This window comes from Heterocephalus glaber, unplaced genomic scaffold (assembly GCF_053883595.1).
Source record: "Heterocephalus glaber isolate CG9 unplaced genomic scaffold, H.glaber_assembly_v1.0 deba00000546, whole genome shotgun sequence".
Classification (NCBI taxonomy): Eukaryota; Metazoa; Chordata; class Mammalia; order Rodentia; family Bathyergidae; genus Heterocephalus; species Heterocephalus glaber.
In genome coordinates, this window is record NW_028258147.1 from 42,055,917 (window position 1) to 42,070,231 (window position 14,315).

The following is a 14,315-nucleotide window of genomic DNA, read 5'->3' on the forward strand; positions in this document are numbered from 1 at the left end:
CTGTAATGGTTGGGGGAAGAATAAGAGGAAGAACAGCATTTCCCAACACAGGAAAATTACAAATGAAATTCAAATTTCAATGTCTTTAATGTTTAAATGGAACTTTACCACCCACATTCATGTACATATTGTCTGTATTTTTTTTGCTATGTCAGCAGAGTTGCTTTCTTTTTTTACTTTTATTTATTTATTGTTATTTAACTTTATTGGTACATTTTAGTATACATTATGATCACATTCATCATTGGGAATTTGTACCTGTACATGATATATCTTAGTTCTTGTTTTTTCCCATTCCCCTCCCTTCCTTCCCTTCCATCCTTCCATCCTTCCACCCCTCCGCTCCTCCACCTGTCCCTATTTATAAAAGCTTTATTTCCATTTTTTCCTTCTTTTCTCATATTTTTTTTCTTTCCCTTCTTTCCTTTCCCCCGCCCTCCCACTTCCCCTTCTCCTTTGAACCTTTTCTTTCTATTTCACATTATCTGTGGTCCTCATTTACACTTTCAGTTTCTCACACCAGAGAGACAATTTGGTATTTACACGTGTGTCTTATTTATTTCACTTATGAGTATGGCCTCAATATGCATCCATTTAGCTATAAATGTCTCTAGTTTTTCATTCTTTATGGTTGAGTAGTACTCCATTTTATTTTTTTAAAAGAAACACATCTTCTTTATCTAGTCTCCAGATGACAGACAGAGTCGATTTCTTGTAACACAGATCATGTAGCTAGCTTATGAAGCCTAAGGTATTTACTTAACAGATAAAGCTTTCCAACCTCTGTACCATGCAGCACAGGGGTGATGTATACATTCATATGTCACAACTGACAAGGTCACTTGCTGACAGAATTCACCAACAAGATACTGTCTCATTTAAATCTCACAAGTCTGGAGGAAGAGGTGTGACATTGCCTCCATGAGAAGGTTAAGGATCTTGTCCAGATCTGCACAGATCACAGGGGGAGGCAGGGTCTGCAGCCCAGCCCAGGGCCCACAGTTATATACTCCCAGCCATTGGTGTTTTGCTATCAAGGATGGTAAACTTTAATTAAAAAACAGAGCTGAGAGGCCGGGGATTTAGCTCAGTGGTTTCGCCGTCTGCCTGGCAAGCATAAGGTCCCAAGGTCAATCCCCGGTACCAAAAAAAAAAAAAAAAGCTGAGAATGAGGAAAGCAAAGTAATAATACAGATTATTATTTTTCATGTTTAGATTGTTTTCCATTTGCACAAAATTTGAGCATACAGGACAGAATACCCCAACCCCTGCTCAATTTCCATTAGTAACATTTCACACCAGTATGGTACTATAATAAATGAGCCAGTATTGATAAATTATTACTAACTAAAACCCAGGCTTTATTTGGATTTCCTTAGTTTTCCCCTTAACACCCATTTTCTGCTCCAGAATCCCATGGCCAAACCACATTACATTCAGTTGCCAGGTCTCTGTGACAGTTTCTCTGACTCTCTTTGCCTTTGATGACCTGGATGGTCTTGCGGAATATTGGTCAGATATTTTTGAGGATGTCTTTCCATTTAAATTTGCCTAATGATTTCATCAGGATAAAGCTAGGGCTACAGGATTTGGGAAGGAAAGCATTATTTTTATGACATATCAAAGGCACAGATTATTGGTGTGACTTGTTGATACTGACTTTGTCACCTGTTTTCTCCACTGCAGAGTTACTCTCATTCCCCTTTCTCTATACCATATGCGCATGATTTCAAAGGAAGCTAAAATGTGTGGACCACACTTAAAGGGTGAGAAGTTATGCTCATTTTCTTCATAGTATTGATATAAATTACTTTGTATTCTTCTTCAAAGGAGATTTGTCTCTTCTCCCGCAATTATTAGCTCACTGAATTATTTACATCATTCTGAACTTATGGGTATTTATTTCGTACTTTGGGTTATAATACAAGACTACTTATTGCTCAAGTCTTCCCCCTTTGGCCAGTGAGATCACTTTTGGTTCATTTCCATGCTCATTTGAAATACTGTCATATACATACTTATTTGCTTACTTTTGCAAAATTTGTTTCTGGCACTAAAAGGAGTTCTAGGGTTATCTTATATATAATCTCCCCAGACCTAAAACCAGCAATTTCTCCAGGATCCCTGGTTTCTTCTGTTCTAGAATGTATTAAAAAATAAGATATAAAGCTGGGCATGGTGGTGCACATCTGTAATCCCAGTACTCAGGACTCTGAGACAGGGGGATCGCTGTGAATTCAAGGCCAGCCTGGGCTACATAGTGATTTCAAGGCCAGCCTGAACTACATAGCAAGACTCTGTCTCAAAAAAAAAAAAAAATCGATATATGAGCATTAGATGTGCTATTCCTACCAGGATATCTTTTTTTTTTTTTTTTTTGGAACTTCTCAGCTGAGAAAAAAATACGTGTGTGTGTGTATGTGTGTGTGTGTGTGTGTGTGTGTGTGTGTGTGTGTGTGTGTACTAACTTGCAGGTGGGACAAAAATGTCCTCCTAAAATATGACCTACCTCAAATCCCTGGGAGCCTATAAATGTTCCAACACTTGGGAAAATGTTCCTTGTCATTGTATTAAATTAAAGTTGAGCCCTAAGAGGCGAACTTGGATTTTTCCAGGCAGACCCTAAATACCGATATAGGACCTCCAAATGATATAGGACAACTAATATAACTCCCAACCTGTTAGATGTCAGATACACTGAATGTGTGTTCCCCAAAATTAAAGAATAAATTCTAAGGAGCAATGGAGGTAAAGAGTAGGAGAGAGAGAGAGAAAGAGAGAGAGAGAGAGAGGGAGATTTTAGATCCTGAGAGAGACAGGAGAGGACTCAGATGGGTTGCTGGGGACCCTACTTCACAGGGGAAGTTTTATAGAGCAAAATTACCAGGTGGTTACAACATGGGACAAAGTTATGATCCACCAATAAGATTACAAGTATAGCCACTTAGGTAATATTAATCCAATGAAGAAGCAAGTCACGTAGCAAGAAAGAACAGAGAACTTTTTAGGAAAGGATGGATCCAGAGGTCTTGGTCACCCACCAAGGTGACTGGTGTCTAGCTAGACTTTATTGGGCCAGGTGTTTCCACTTATCCCTTGGGGAGGAAAGTAGGCCTGGTCATTTCTCTTTATCTTAAGGCCTGGCCTCCAACAGATGTACCTCTGGCTCCAGTTGTAATGTGTTTTCATCCTCTGCACTGACTCCCTCGAGGGCCCAGCCCTATCTGACTGCCTGTAATGTTTCCACCTAACTTAGCTGTCTATAACGATACCATCAGAAAAGGGCTTACAAGAGGGAAAAAAGAGGCACAAAGAGTGAAAGAAGGCAATAGGACCATGGGGCACAGCTTAGAGTGATGGAGCCACGAACCAGCAGCTGGGAAAGGCAGAGATTCTCCCATGGCTCTCAGAGGGAGTGCAGCCCTGAGGACGCCTTGGATTCAGATCACTGGCCTTGGAACTGTGGGAGAATACCTTTTTTTAAAACACCAAGTCGTGGTCATTTGTTACAGCAACCACAGAAAACTAATACAATTTCAGTGCTGGGAAGTAGATCCTAACAAATACTCAAACATATAGAAATGGCTCTGGATCAGGATAATGTTAGGGTAAACTGAGGCATGACCAGAGCAGGCAAAAATGAAGCCATAAGCAAGGTTTTATTTTCAGCCTGGGTGCTTGGGCGGGGGAAACTTTATAGAGTGTGGGTGGGGAAGGGGGTATTGCCAGGAGAAATGAGAAGTTTTTGTCTTGGAGTAGAAGAAGTCTGGTGGTCTCCATGGGTATCTGGACCCACAGATGTTGCTGTGGGGTGAGGGGGCAGGCTATTTATCTCAAACCCAGGCCTGGCTTCCTGTTATCCTTTGCACCTTGCAGGGTGTGTAATGGGAAGAAGTTTTTTGCCTGGGAAGTTTTTCTCTTCTGCCTGGGCCGGGGTCTGACAGATAATAGGTAGAGGCTGAGAGAATTTGAAGCACATGATAAACACTTTTTTTGATTACCTTGAACAGACTGTTGGTAGAGGTGCAGATACTAAATAAGCCTTGTCAGTAAGAGCTCAGAAGAAAAAGAGAAATCTGGAAAAAAGATGATCCTTGATATAGTGGCAGAAAACTGGGATGAATTGTGGCCTGTATTTGTTTGGAAAGTAAAACTCATGAATTTAGATACTTAGCTGAAGATATCTCTGAACAAAATGTTGACTATGCAGACTAGTTTTCTTTTGCTGATTATAGTAAAATACAAGGGGAAAGAGCTAAATTGAGGAAGGAATTATTAAGCGAAAAAGGAACCATCCCTGAATGACCTAAGTGGTTCTCAGCCTATCCGGAGTGCAAAAGATGCCCCAAATTAAAAATTTCACTATTGGAAAAGCATACTCTGGAGTGAAGCCCAAGGCTATGACTTGGCATCCTTTTGCTAAAGAGATGAGTTGTATGATGCTGGATCTACTCTACTACCTCAACAAGAGAAGATCTGAGGAGGAGCCTCTTGTATAATGGCATAAATATTCATGATGCACACAGGAGACTCACAAGGTTGTTTTACAGTGTTACATCAGCAGAAACGTCACCAGCCTGACATGCAAAGGACAGATCTAGGATGAAAAGAAAGAAGCTACAAGGCCCCCACATTCTGCAGGCAGGAAATGGGGCTGATAAAACTACTTTGCAGCAAGTGTGCTGCCCTCTGGAAAAAGAAAAGAAAGGCTCAAGGGAGGAGGCACAGGCAGGGCAGAGCAGTCTCAGCCACGGGGAGTCCCAGCCACACAGGATGGCTCCTCAGAAGCCTAAAGGAGCCTGTCCTTTCTTGGGACCAGAGACTTCTTTCTGTCCAGTTTTCCCTCATTTGGAATAGGAATGCCTATAGCTGCTATCCTGTGCCTGTCCCACCATTATACTGTAAAAGCAAATTACTTCCTTTCTCTTCTCTCTTCTGGTGTCACAGGTACCGATATGGAAAGGGACGTTGCTCTGAGATGAGTGATACCCAGGATCTTACCCATAATGGACTTATGTGAAGAGACTTGGGACATTTTTTGCATGAAATATTAAATTTGAGTTGATCCTGGAATGAGCTGAGACGTAAATATATTTTGCATGTAGGACCAGATACAGATCTTCAGGGGCTAGAAAGAGGGACTATTTTAAACCCTCCAAAAATGGCTTCTCCAAAAGATATCCACTTCAAATCTCTGGAACCTGTGGAAATTACCTTTCTGAAAAAAGTCTTGAAGATGTGGTTAAGAATCTTTAGATGAAGTAATCCTGAATTACAGGGGTAGGCCTTAAATGCCATCACATATATCCTATAAAAGAGACACAAAGAGGAGAGATGTACAGCAAAGGACACTGAGTGCTCAAAGGCAGGCACTGCAGTAATGTGGCCGTAAGCCAACGGATACTCAGAGCCACCAGAGCAGAGGGGACCTTCCCTGGGGTCTCTAGGAGAGTGTAGCCCTGCCAGGACCTTGACAGAACTCTGGGATCCAGAACTGTTAGAGAATAGATGTTTTTCTGCTCTGAGCAACCCACATGTGACAATTTGGGATAGCTGCTGCAGAAAATGAAAATACTTGCATATATGAATATACACATAAATATTTAATATCTGTATTAAATTAAACATGACATCTTTTTTTTTAACTTTCCTTTTTTTGTAGTACTGGTGAGCTACATCCTCAGACCCTTTTTTAATTTTTTTTGAGATAGAGTCTTGCTAAATCACTAAGTTGCCCAGGCTGGGCTTGAACTTGTGGTCCTTCTGCCTTCCCAGAGTGCTGTATTACAGGCTTGGGCCACTATATCTGGCAACAAGAGTTCTTAATAATGTCTCCAACTCTAATCCATTAAAACATGGGTCACTCTACTCTTTCACCCTTACTCATCTATAAATTCTCAACATTGAGAAAACTGGCTCTTATCTCTGTCATTCATTCATTTAACTGTTCAGTTCCAGTGTACATGTATAGCAGGAACAGAATTCCCATACTTCAGGGAAGAACACGTTATCAACTGGTGTGCATCACTGCATGCAGTTCCTTTTAACCTTGGTCCTAAGGACTCCATTCCTTTCCAAAGAAGCTTTCCCGTGCTCCCTTTAGCGAGGTTGTTTCCTATACAGTATTTTTGATACAGTTAAATTCTTTTGTCATGATCTACATTTTCCTGGTATCCCATGAGTCCCCAAATAATGTTTAAGTTTTGTGTACACTATGATTTACTCTGTATTGTAAGGTTGTGACCAATGCATTACAGTATCATAACAATAGTTCTGATGCTCTAAAGTACCCTGTGCTCCACCTACATCTTCATCTCTCCCTGCCTCCGCCAGAATCTCTGGCAACCATTGATCATTTTACTGCCATCTCTCTGGTTTTCCCTTTCCTGGAATATCATATTGTTCTCTTTATTGTTCAATATTTCATTATATGGAGAGTTGTTTTGTGCACTCATGGGCCTTCATCTCAAATGGGTAAATATCAAGCAGTGTGATTTCTGAATTGTAGGGTAAGAACATACTTAATTTGAAGATATTTTCACAGATACTCTTTATTCTAGAAAAAAAAAGTATTTCACTGATAATCTTACTCTTCTAGGTAAGAGAATCTAGGCACTATGTTTATTATCTGATTGTGTTTTCTGTGTCTTTTATTCTCCATGTCATTTTATTGCATTTGCCATAAAATCTCACCTGTTTGGAAGACCAAGTTGAAAGAAGAAAAACTGAACTTGGTAATTTTTTAAGTTTTATTTTTATATATGTACACTTAGAAAATTAATGGCCAACTTGTCACTGACAAAGATGAAGAGTAGTCTTGGCTGAGGACTTCTTTGAGCAGAAGAAGGAAATGTTCTTATGGTCTTGGGGATCCGATGATTCAGCTGAAACAGGCCCAAAGTACAATACAACATATCTGAATCTATGGGACACTATGAAAGCAGTCTTACGAGGGAAATTCATAGCAGTGAATACGCATATTAGGAAAACAGAACGAGCTCAATTAAACAACCTGATGCTGCACCTCAAGCTTCTAGAAAAAGAACAGGACAACCCCAGAGCTCACACAAGGGAGGAAATTATAAAGATCAGAGGAGAAATCAATGCAATGGAGACTAAGAGAACGATACAAAAAAATCAATGAAGCCAAGAGTTGGTTCTTCGAAAGAATCAACAGAATTGACAAACCCTTAGCCAAGCTTGTCAGAGAAAGGAAAGAAAAGGCCCAAGTCCATGAAATTAGGAAAGAAAAGAGTGAAATTACAATGGACCCAGCAGAAACCCAGAGGATCATCAATACCTACTTCCAGAAGCTATATGCCAATAAGATGAAAAATAACAGAAGAAATGGACAGATTCCTAGACACATGTGAAATACCAAAGTTGAATGAAGATGACCCAAAAATTCTAAATGACCCAATATCAATCAATGAAATTGAAAATGTAATTAATACTTACCAGCTAAAAAAAGTCTGCATCCTGATGGCTTCACTGCTGAAATCTACAAGACATTTAGAGAGGAACTACTGCAACTACTGTTTAAACTCTTCAATGAAATTGAAAAGGAAGCAATACTCCCAAATTCATTCCTGGAAGCAAGCATCACCTTGATCCCCAAAGCAGAGAAAGACCCAACCGAAAAAGAGAACTATAGGCCAATCTCACTAATGAACATAGATGCAAAAATCCTACAGAAGATACTGGCAAGTAGAATGCAGAAGATCATGAAGAAGATCACACACCCTGACCAAGTGGGATTCATCCCAGGTATGCAGGGATGATTCAACATACGCAAGTCAATAAATGTAATACGCTATATTAATAGAGCCAAGGACAAAAACCATACGAAAATCTCAATAGTTGCAGAAAAAGTATTTGACAAAATCCAACATGCATTTTTGATAAAAACCCTACAAAAAATTGGAATAGATGGACTCAGCCTCAATCTGATAAAAGCGATCTATGAAAAACCAACAGCCAATATCATACTAAATGGTCAAAAACTGAAATCCTTCACACTAAAATCAGGAACAAGACAAGGATGTCCACTATCACCACTCCTGTTCAATATAGTTTTGGAAACATTAGCCATGGCAATTAGACAAGAGAAAGAAATAAAAGGAATAAAGATAGGAAATGAAGAAGTCAAATTGTCATTATTTGCAAATGACATGATACTCTATACAGATGATCCTAAGAGCTCCACCAAAAGTCATCTAGAGTTAATAAGCGAATTCAGGAAAGTAGCTGGATACAAGATCAACATAAAAAAAAATCAATAGCTTTTCTGTACAAAAAAGACAGACTCACTGAGAGAGAAATGAGGCAATCAATTCCTTTCACAATAGCATCCAAAAAATTGAAATACCTAGGAATCAACCTAACAAAAGAAATCAAAAACCTCTACCCTGAAAACTATAGCACTTTGAAAAAAGAGATTGAAGAGGATATCAGAAAATGTAAAGACATCCCTTGCTCCTGGGTAGGAAGAATCAACATAGTGATAATGGCCATACTTCCAAAACTGCTATATAGATTCAATGCAATCCCAGTTGAAATCCCCGCAGCATAATTCACAGACCTGGAGAAAATGATCCAAAAATTCATTTGGAGCAAGAAGAGACCTAGAATAGCAAATGCAATACTAGGCAATAAAGACAAGGTAGGGGATATCACAATCCCCAACTTGAAACCATACTACAAAGCTACTGTGATAAAAACAGCATGGTACTGGCAAAGAATCAGACCTGAGGATCCGTGGAACAGATAAGAAGATGCAGAAACAACTCCAGACACACTCAGCCACCTCATCTTCCACAAAGCAGCCAAACACCCTCACTGGGAGGAAAGATAGCCTCTTTAATAAATGGTGCTGGAAAAATTGGGTTTCAACTTGCCAAAGATTAAAACTAGACTTATATCTCTCACGATGCACTAAACTAAAATCTAAATGGGTTAAAGATCTAAATATTAAAACAAAAACACTAAACCGGCTAGAAGACAGGTTAGGTAAAACTCTTGAAGACATTGGTGTAAGAAAAGATTTTATGAATAAAATCTCAGTTGCCCATGAACTAGCAAAAACAATCAACAAGTGGGATCTCTTCTTATTAAAAAGCTTCTGCACAGCAAGAGAAACCACCAACAGTGTGAAGAGACAACCCACAATATGGGAAAAAATTTTCACCTGCTCTTCCTCAGACAAAGGTCTACTATCTAGAATCTATAAAGAACTTAAAAAGATCAGACCTCCCAAATTTAGAGACCCAATCCAAAAATGCACATCTGAAATGAACAGACATTTCTCAGACAAAGAAGTAGAAATAGCAAATAAACATATGAAAAAATGTTCAACATCATTGGTCATTCCAGGGATGCAAATGAAAACAACACTGAGATTCCACCTCACTCCAGAAAGAATCGCTGCTATCATAAAATCAACCAATAACAAATGTTAACGGGGGCTGTGGGGAAAGAGGAACCCTGCTCCACTGCTGGTGGAACTGTAGACTGGTGCAACCACTGTGGAAATCAGTATGGAGATACCTCAAAGAACTAGGACTGGAAGTCCCATTTGACCCAGCTATTCCACTGCTGGGGATCTTCCCCAAAGAATTAAAAGAATCATACCATAGTGATATATGTGCACCCATGTTCAAAGCAGCCCAATTTGTGATAGCTAAAACTTGGAAACAACCCAATTGACCATCAACTGGGGACTGGATAAAGAAAATGAAGTATTACTCAGCCATAAAGAACAAGAAACTAGAGATATTTATAGCTAAATGGATGCACATTGAGGCGATACTCTCAAGTGAAATAAATGGGACACGCATGTGTAAATACCAAATAGTTTCTCTAGTGTGAGAAACTGAATGTGTAAATAAGGACTAAAAAATATAATAGATTATGTGAAATAGGCAGAAAAGGTGCAAATGGGAAGTGGGAGGAGTAGGGGAAAGGAAACAAGGGAATGGAATTAATGTGAGAAAATGAAAAAATGGAAACAAAGTCTTTGTAGATAGGGAGGGATGGAGGGGTTGAAGGGAGGGTAGGGGAATGGGAAAAAAAGAAGAACCCAGATGGATTATGTAAAAGTGCAAATTTCCAGTGATGAATGTCATTATATTGTGCTCCTTAAATGTATCAATAAAATTAATTTAAAAATCAATAAATATAATACACCATATTATCAGAGTCAAGGACAAAAACAGAAAAGGCATCTGACAAAGTCTAACATCCATTCATGATAAACCTTCAGAAATTCGAATAAATGGTCTTTATCTCAATCTGATAAAAGCCATCTATGACAAGCCAACAACAACATCATACTAAATGATCAAAACTGAAAGCTTTCATTCTAAATCAGGAACAAGACAGAGATGCCCAAATCACAACTCCTACTCAGTGCAATTTTGGTAATATTAGCCCAAGCAATTAGACAACTGAAAGGAATCAAAAGAATATAGAAAGGAAAGGAAAAATTTAAAGTATTATCTGTGGATGACATGAAACTCTAAATAAAAGCCTCCAAAAACTCCACCAAAATACTAGTAGATTTAATGACCAAATTCAGTAGCATAGTAGGATACAGTCAACACTCAAAAATCAATAGCATTCCTGTATAACAATAACAAACTCACTGAGAGAGAAATTGGGGAAACCACAATAGCATCAAGAAAAATGAAATACTTAGGAATCAATCTAGCAAAGAAAGTAAAAGACCTTTATATTGAAAACCACAGTACTCTGAAAAAGAAGATAAAAGAGTATATCAGAAAATGGAAAGATATCCTCTATTCTTGGATGGGCAGATCCAATATAGAGAAAATGGCCATATTTCCAAAACTATTATTCAGATTTAATGTAATCTCAATAAAAATACCAATAGCATACTTCATAAAATGAGATGAAAAAATCCTAAAATTCATATGGAACCAGGAGTCCCAAAATAGCAAAAGCAATTCTGGACAACAAAGGCAAGGCAGGGGCATCACAATCCCTAATCTGAAGTCACAGTACAAAACTATTGTGATAAAAATAGCATGTTTTTTTTTTTTAATAGCGTGGTTTTTGCAAACAAATGAACAAACAAAAACTCAGACTCAAGGATTGATGGAACACAATAAGAAGATGCAGAAACATTGCAAGCACACTCATCTACCTTATCTTTGACAAATGGCCCAAACAACTCCCTGGAAAAAAATAGCCTCTTTAATAAATGATGCAGGGAAAATTGACTTTCCACATGCCAAAGACTAAAACTAGACCCATATCTTTCACCATGCACTAAACTAAAATCAAAATGGATCAAAGAGCTAAATATTAAAATAGAAACATTTAATCTACTAGAAGATAGAATATGAACACTTTATAAACAAAACTCCAATCACACTGGAGAATGGACAACTGTGAGCACATCATATTAAAAAGCTTTTGCACACCCAAACAAACCACCAACAGAGTAACAACACACAGAATCAGAAAACATTTTTACTAGCTGTTCCTCAGACAAAGGACTAATATGTAGACTATATAGTGTTCAAAAAAATCAACCTCCCCAAAATTAAAGACCCCAAAATGGGCATCTGAAATGAATAGATACTTCTCAGATGAAGAAGTAGAAACCTCAAATAAATATAAGAATAAATGTTCAACATCACTGGTCATTCGAGAAATGCAAATTAAAACAACACTAAGACCGTCTGGGTTTTTTGTTTGTTTTTTGGGTTTTTTTGGTACCGGGGATCGAACTTGGGTCCTTGTGCTTGCGCAGCAGGCAGCGAAACCACTGAGCTAAATCCCCGGCCCAGATGCCATCTGTTTTAATTACTTTTCTGTTGCTGAGACAAAATACTTGACTCTCAAAGTTAAAGGAGAAAAAGTTTATTGTAGCTCACAGTTTTTATAGGTTTCAGTTCATAGTTGGCTGGCTGCAAGGCAAGGTGGCGTGGCAGAGGGGCATCACAGAGAAGATAGTTCATGATGGGCATAAGGCAAGAAGGCAGCAAAGTAGCAAGCAGCAAGTGCCCACAGCAACTCTGTTTCTGTCCCTAATATTATGTCCAGGATACACACACCCTTAAGGCAGGGTAGCACTCACACTGAGGGTGGGCCTTCCCATTATCCACACTCAGAACTATGCCAAGCCAATCAGTAGAGTAATTTAGTTATCACATTTCCTTAATCCCAGCATCACACAGTGTAGATCCCACTACCTCTGAAGAGCCCCACCTATGACTGAAAAAGGCTTTTAGGGGTCATCTAGACACAATTCATTACATCATCTCATTCCATAAAGGATGGTACCATCGTGAAATCAACCAATAACTGAGCTGGGAGTGGTAACATATACCTATAATCCCTGCATTTGGGAGGCTGAGCCAGGAAGATCACTGTATGTTCAAGGCCAGGCTGGGCTGCATAGTAAGTTCAAGGCCAGCCTGTACTACATTGCAAGACCCAGTCTCAAAAAACAAACAAAAAAAAGGAAAAAAAGAAATAAAGAAATTAACCAATAACAAATGCTGTTGAGATTGTGGGAAAAGGAACCTTTTTGTTTTTGGTGCTGGGGATCGAACTCGGGTCCTTGTGCTTGCCCAGCAGTTGGCAAAACCACTGAGCTAAATCCTCGGCCAAAAGGAACCTTTTTACATTGTTGATGGGAGTGTAAATTGGTACAACCTACATGGAAATCAGTATGGAGATTCCTCAAAAATCTAAAACTAGAGGTTCCAGTTGACCCAGCTATTCCCCTTCTAGGTATTTCCTAAAGGAGTTAAAACCATTATGTCATAGCAATGTTTTTAGCGCACCCATGTTTATAGCAGCACAATTTGTAATAGCTAAATCTTAGAAACAGCCCAGCTGTTCATCAACAAATGAATTGATAAAGAAAATGTGGTTTTTATATATAATGGAGTACTACTCTGCCATAAAGGATAGACTTGAGACATTTTTAGATAAATGGATGCACCTTGAGAACATATAAGTGAAATAAATAGGACACATGTGTTTAAATATCACATTATTTCTTTTGTGTGAGAAATCCAAGGATAAACAAGGACCAAAATGGATGATAGATATTGGAAAGTAGGAAGAAATGTTCAGATGGGAAGGGAAATAAGTGAGGGGGGGAGTGGGAAAGGAAGGGAGGGAATAGGATTACAAAACAAAGAATGCAAACAATAGAAACAATGTTTGATAAATGGAGAGGGGAAGAAGGATTGAATGGAAGGGTGGGGAATGGGGGAAAAGAATCAGAATATATTATGTACTGGTATAAATTCCGTATAATGAATGTGATAATTATGTATGTCAAAAGTGTACCAATAAAATTAACTGAAAAAATGAGATAGAACAAGAAAAAAAGTGAAGGCAATGTATCATCTCCCCATGCATTATTAATCAAATTCAAAGAATCTTATTGATAAGAGTTGTCAAATCTTTCCCAAGAATATTCATCTGTAGGTGTACTTCCTATCATTTAATGATAGAACTGTATGTAACACTAAAGAGTGAGTCTTTTGACGTCCTGAATGTAAGAGGGGGATAAAAGTTGGAGCCAGGACACAGGAAGAAGAAGGTTATAGTGACCCCTACTTTTACCTAAAGGATGGTACCCTGTGAGAGGGCGTCTCGGACGTGCTGTTCGCCTCCTGGTGATCACGTGACAGACTCCCAGGTCCTTGGCGTGCCAGGATCGGGTCAGCACGCTGAGAACTGGGGCGGCGGAGGGCACACAGGCCCTTCAGACACTCTCTGCTGCCTGAGAAAGGTGGGGAGAGCCTATCTATACATCATTAGCAAGGCCGCAGTGTTTTCTAAACATCTGCCTAGAGCAGGATCGGTTCCCAGAAACCATTTCAGCCTTGCAGCTGCGTCTGCTTGCTTGCTTAGCTGCCTGTTGAGAACAGTATAAAATGTACTCGTGTCAGAGAATAAAGGCCCTTAGTCTCCTACGGCTCTGGGTCCCCCGTGCCCCTCTCTTTTCTTTCTTCTCGTCGCACACAGGCTTCAAGTCCCCGCCTCTCTTCGAGGAGACCCCCACAGTACCCTAAAAGTAAGGGTGACCCAAAAGCAAATGGACTTGCGAGATATGGGGACTTGTGTGATTTTACATTAATGTTATCTATGTATTTTGTCTCTATTTATGCAGAGATTTCCAGGAGTTATTATTTTACCAGAGTCCTTGTGAGACACACGCTAGAAATTATTGTTAGGTCCCTTGAAAACAACTTCCAAAATAATCTGCTTTTGATTACTTAATACGTTTGTCTTGATATAATATTGACTTGAGGACACAATAACTTTTT

The 14,315-nt window shown here is 39.0% G+C and overlaps 1 protein-coding gene across 1 annotated transcript in view; it reads left to right on the forward strand.

Annotated features, from left to right (window-relative positions):
- Positions 1–14,315, forward strand: part of LOC147829704 (uncharacterized) — a 54,809-nt gene that overhangs the window by 22,058 nt on the left and 18,436 nt on the right. Inside the window, exon 3 of the mRNA XM_087204501.1 lies at positions 1,687–1,766. Coding sequence (XP_087060627.1) covers positions 1,687–1,766 — 80 coding nt within the window. The remainder of the gene's footprint in view (positions 1–1,686; positions 1,767–14,315) is intronic.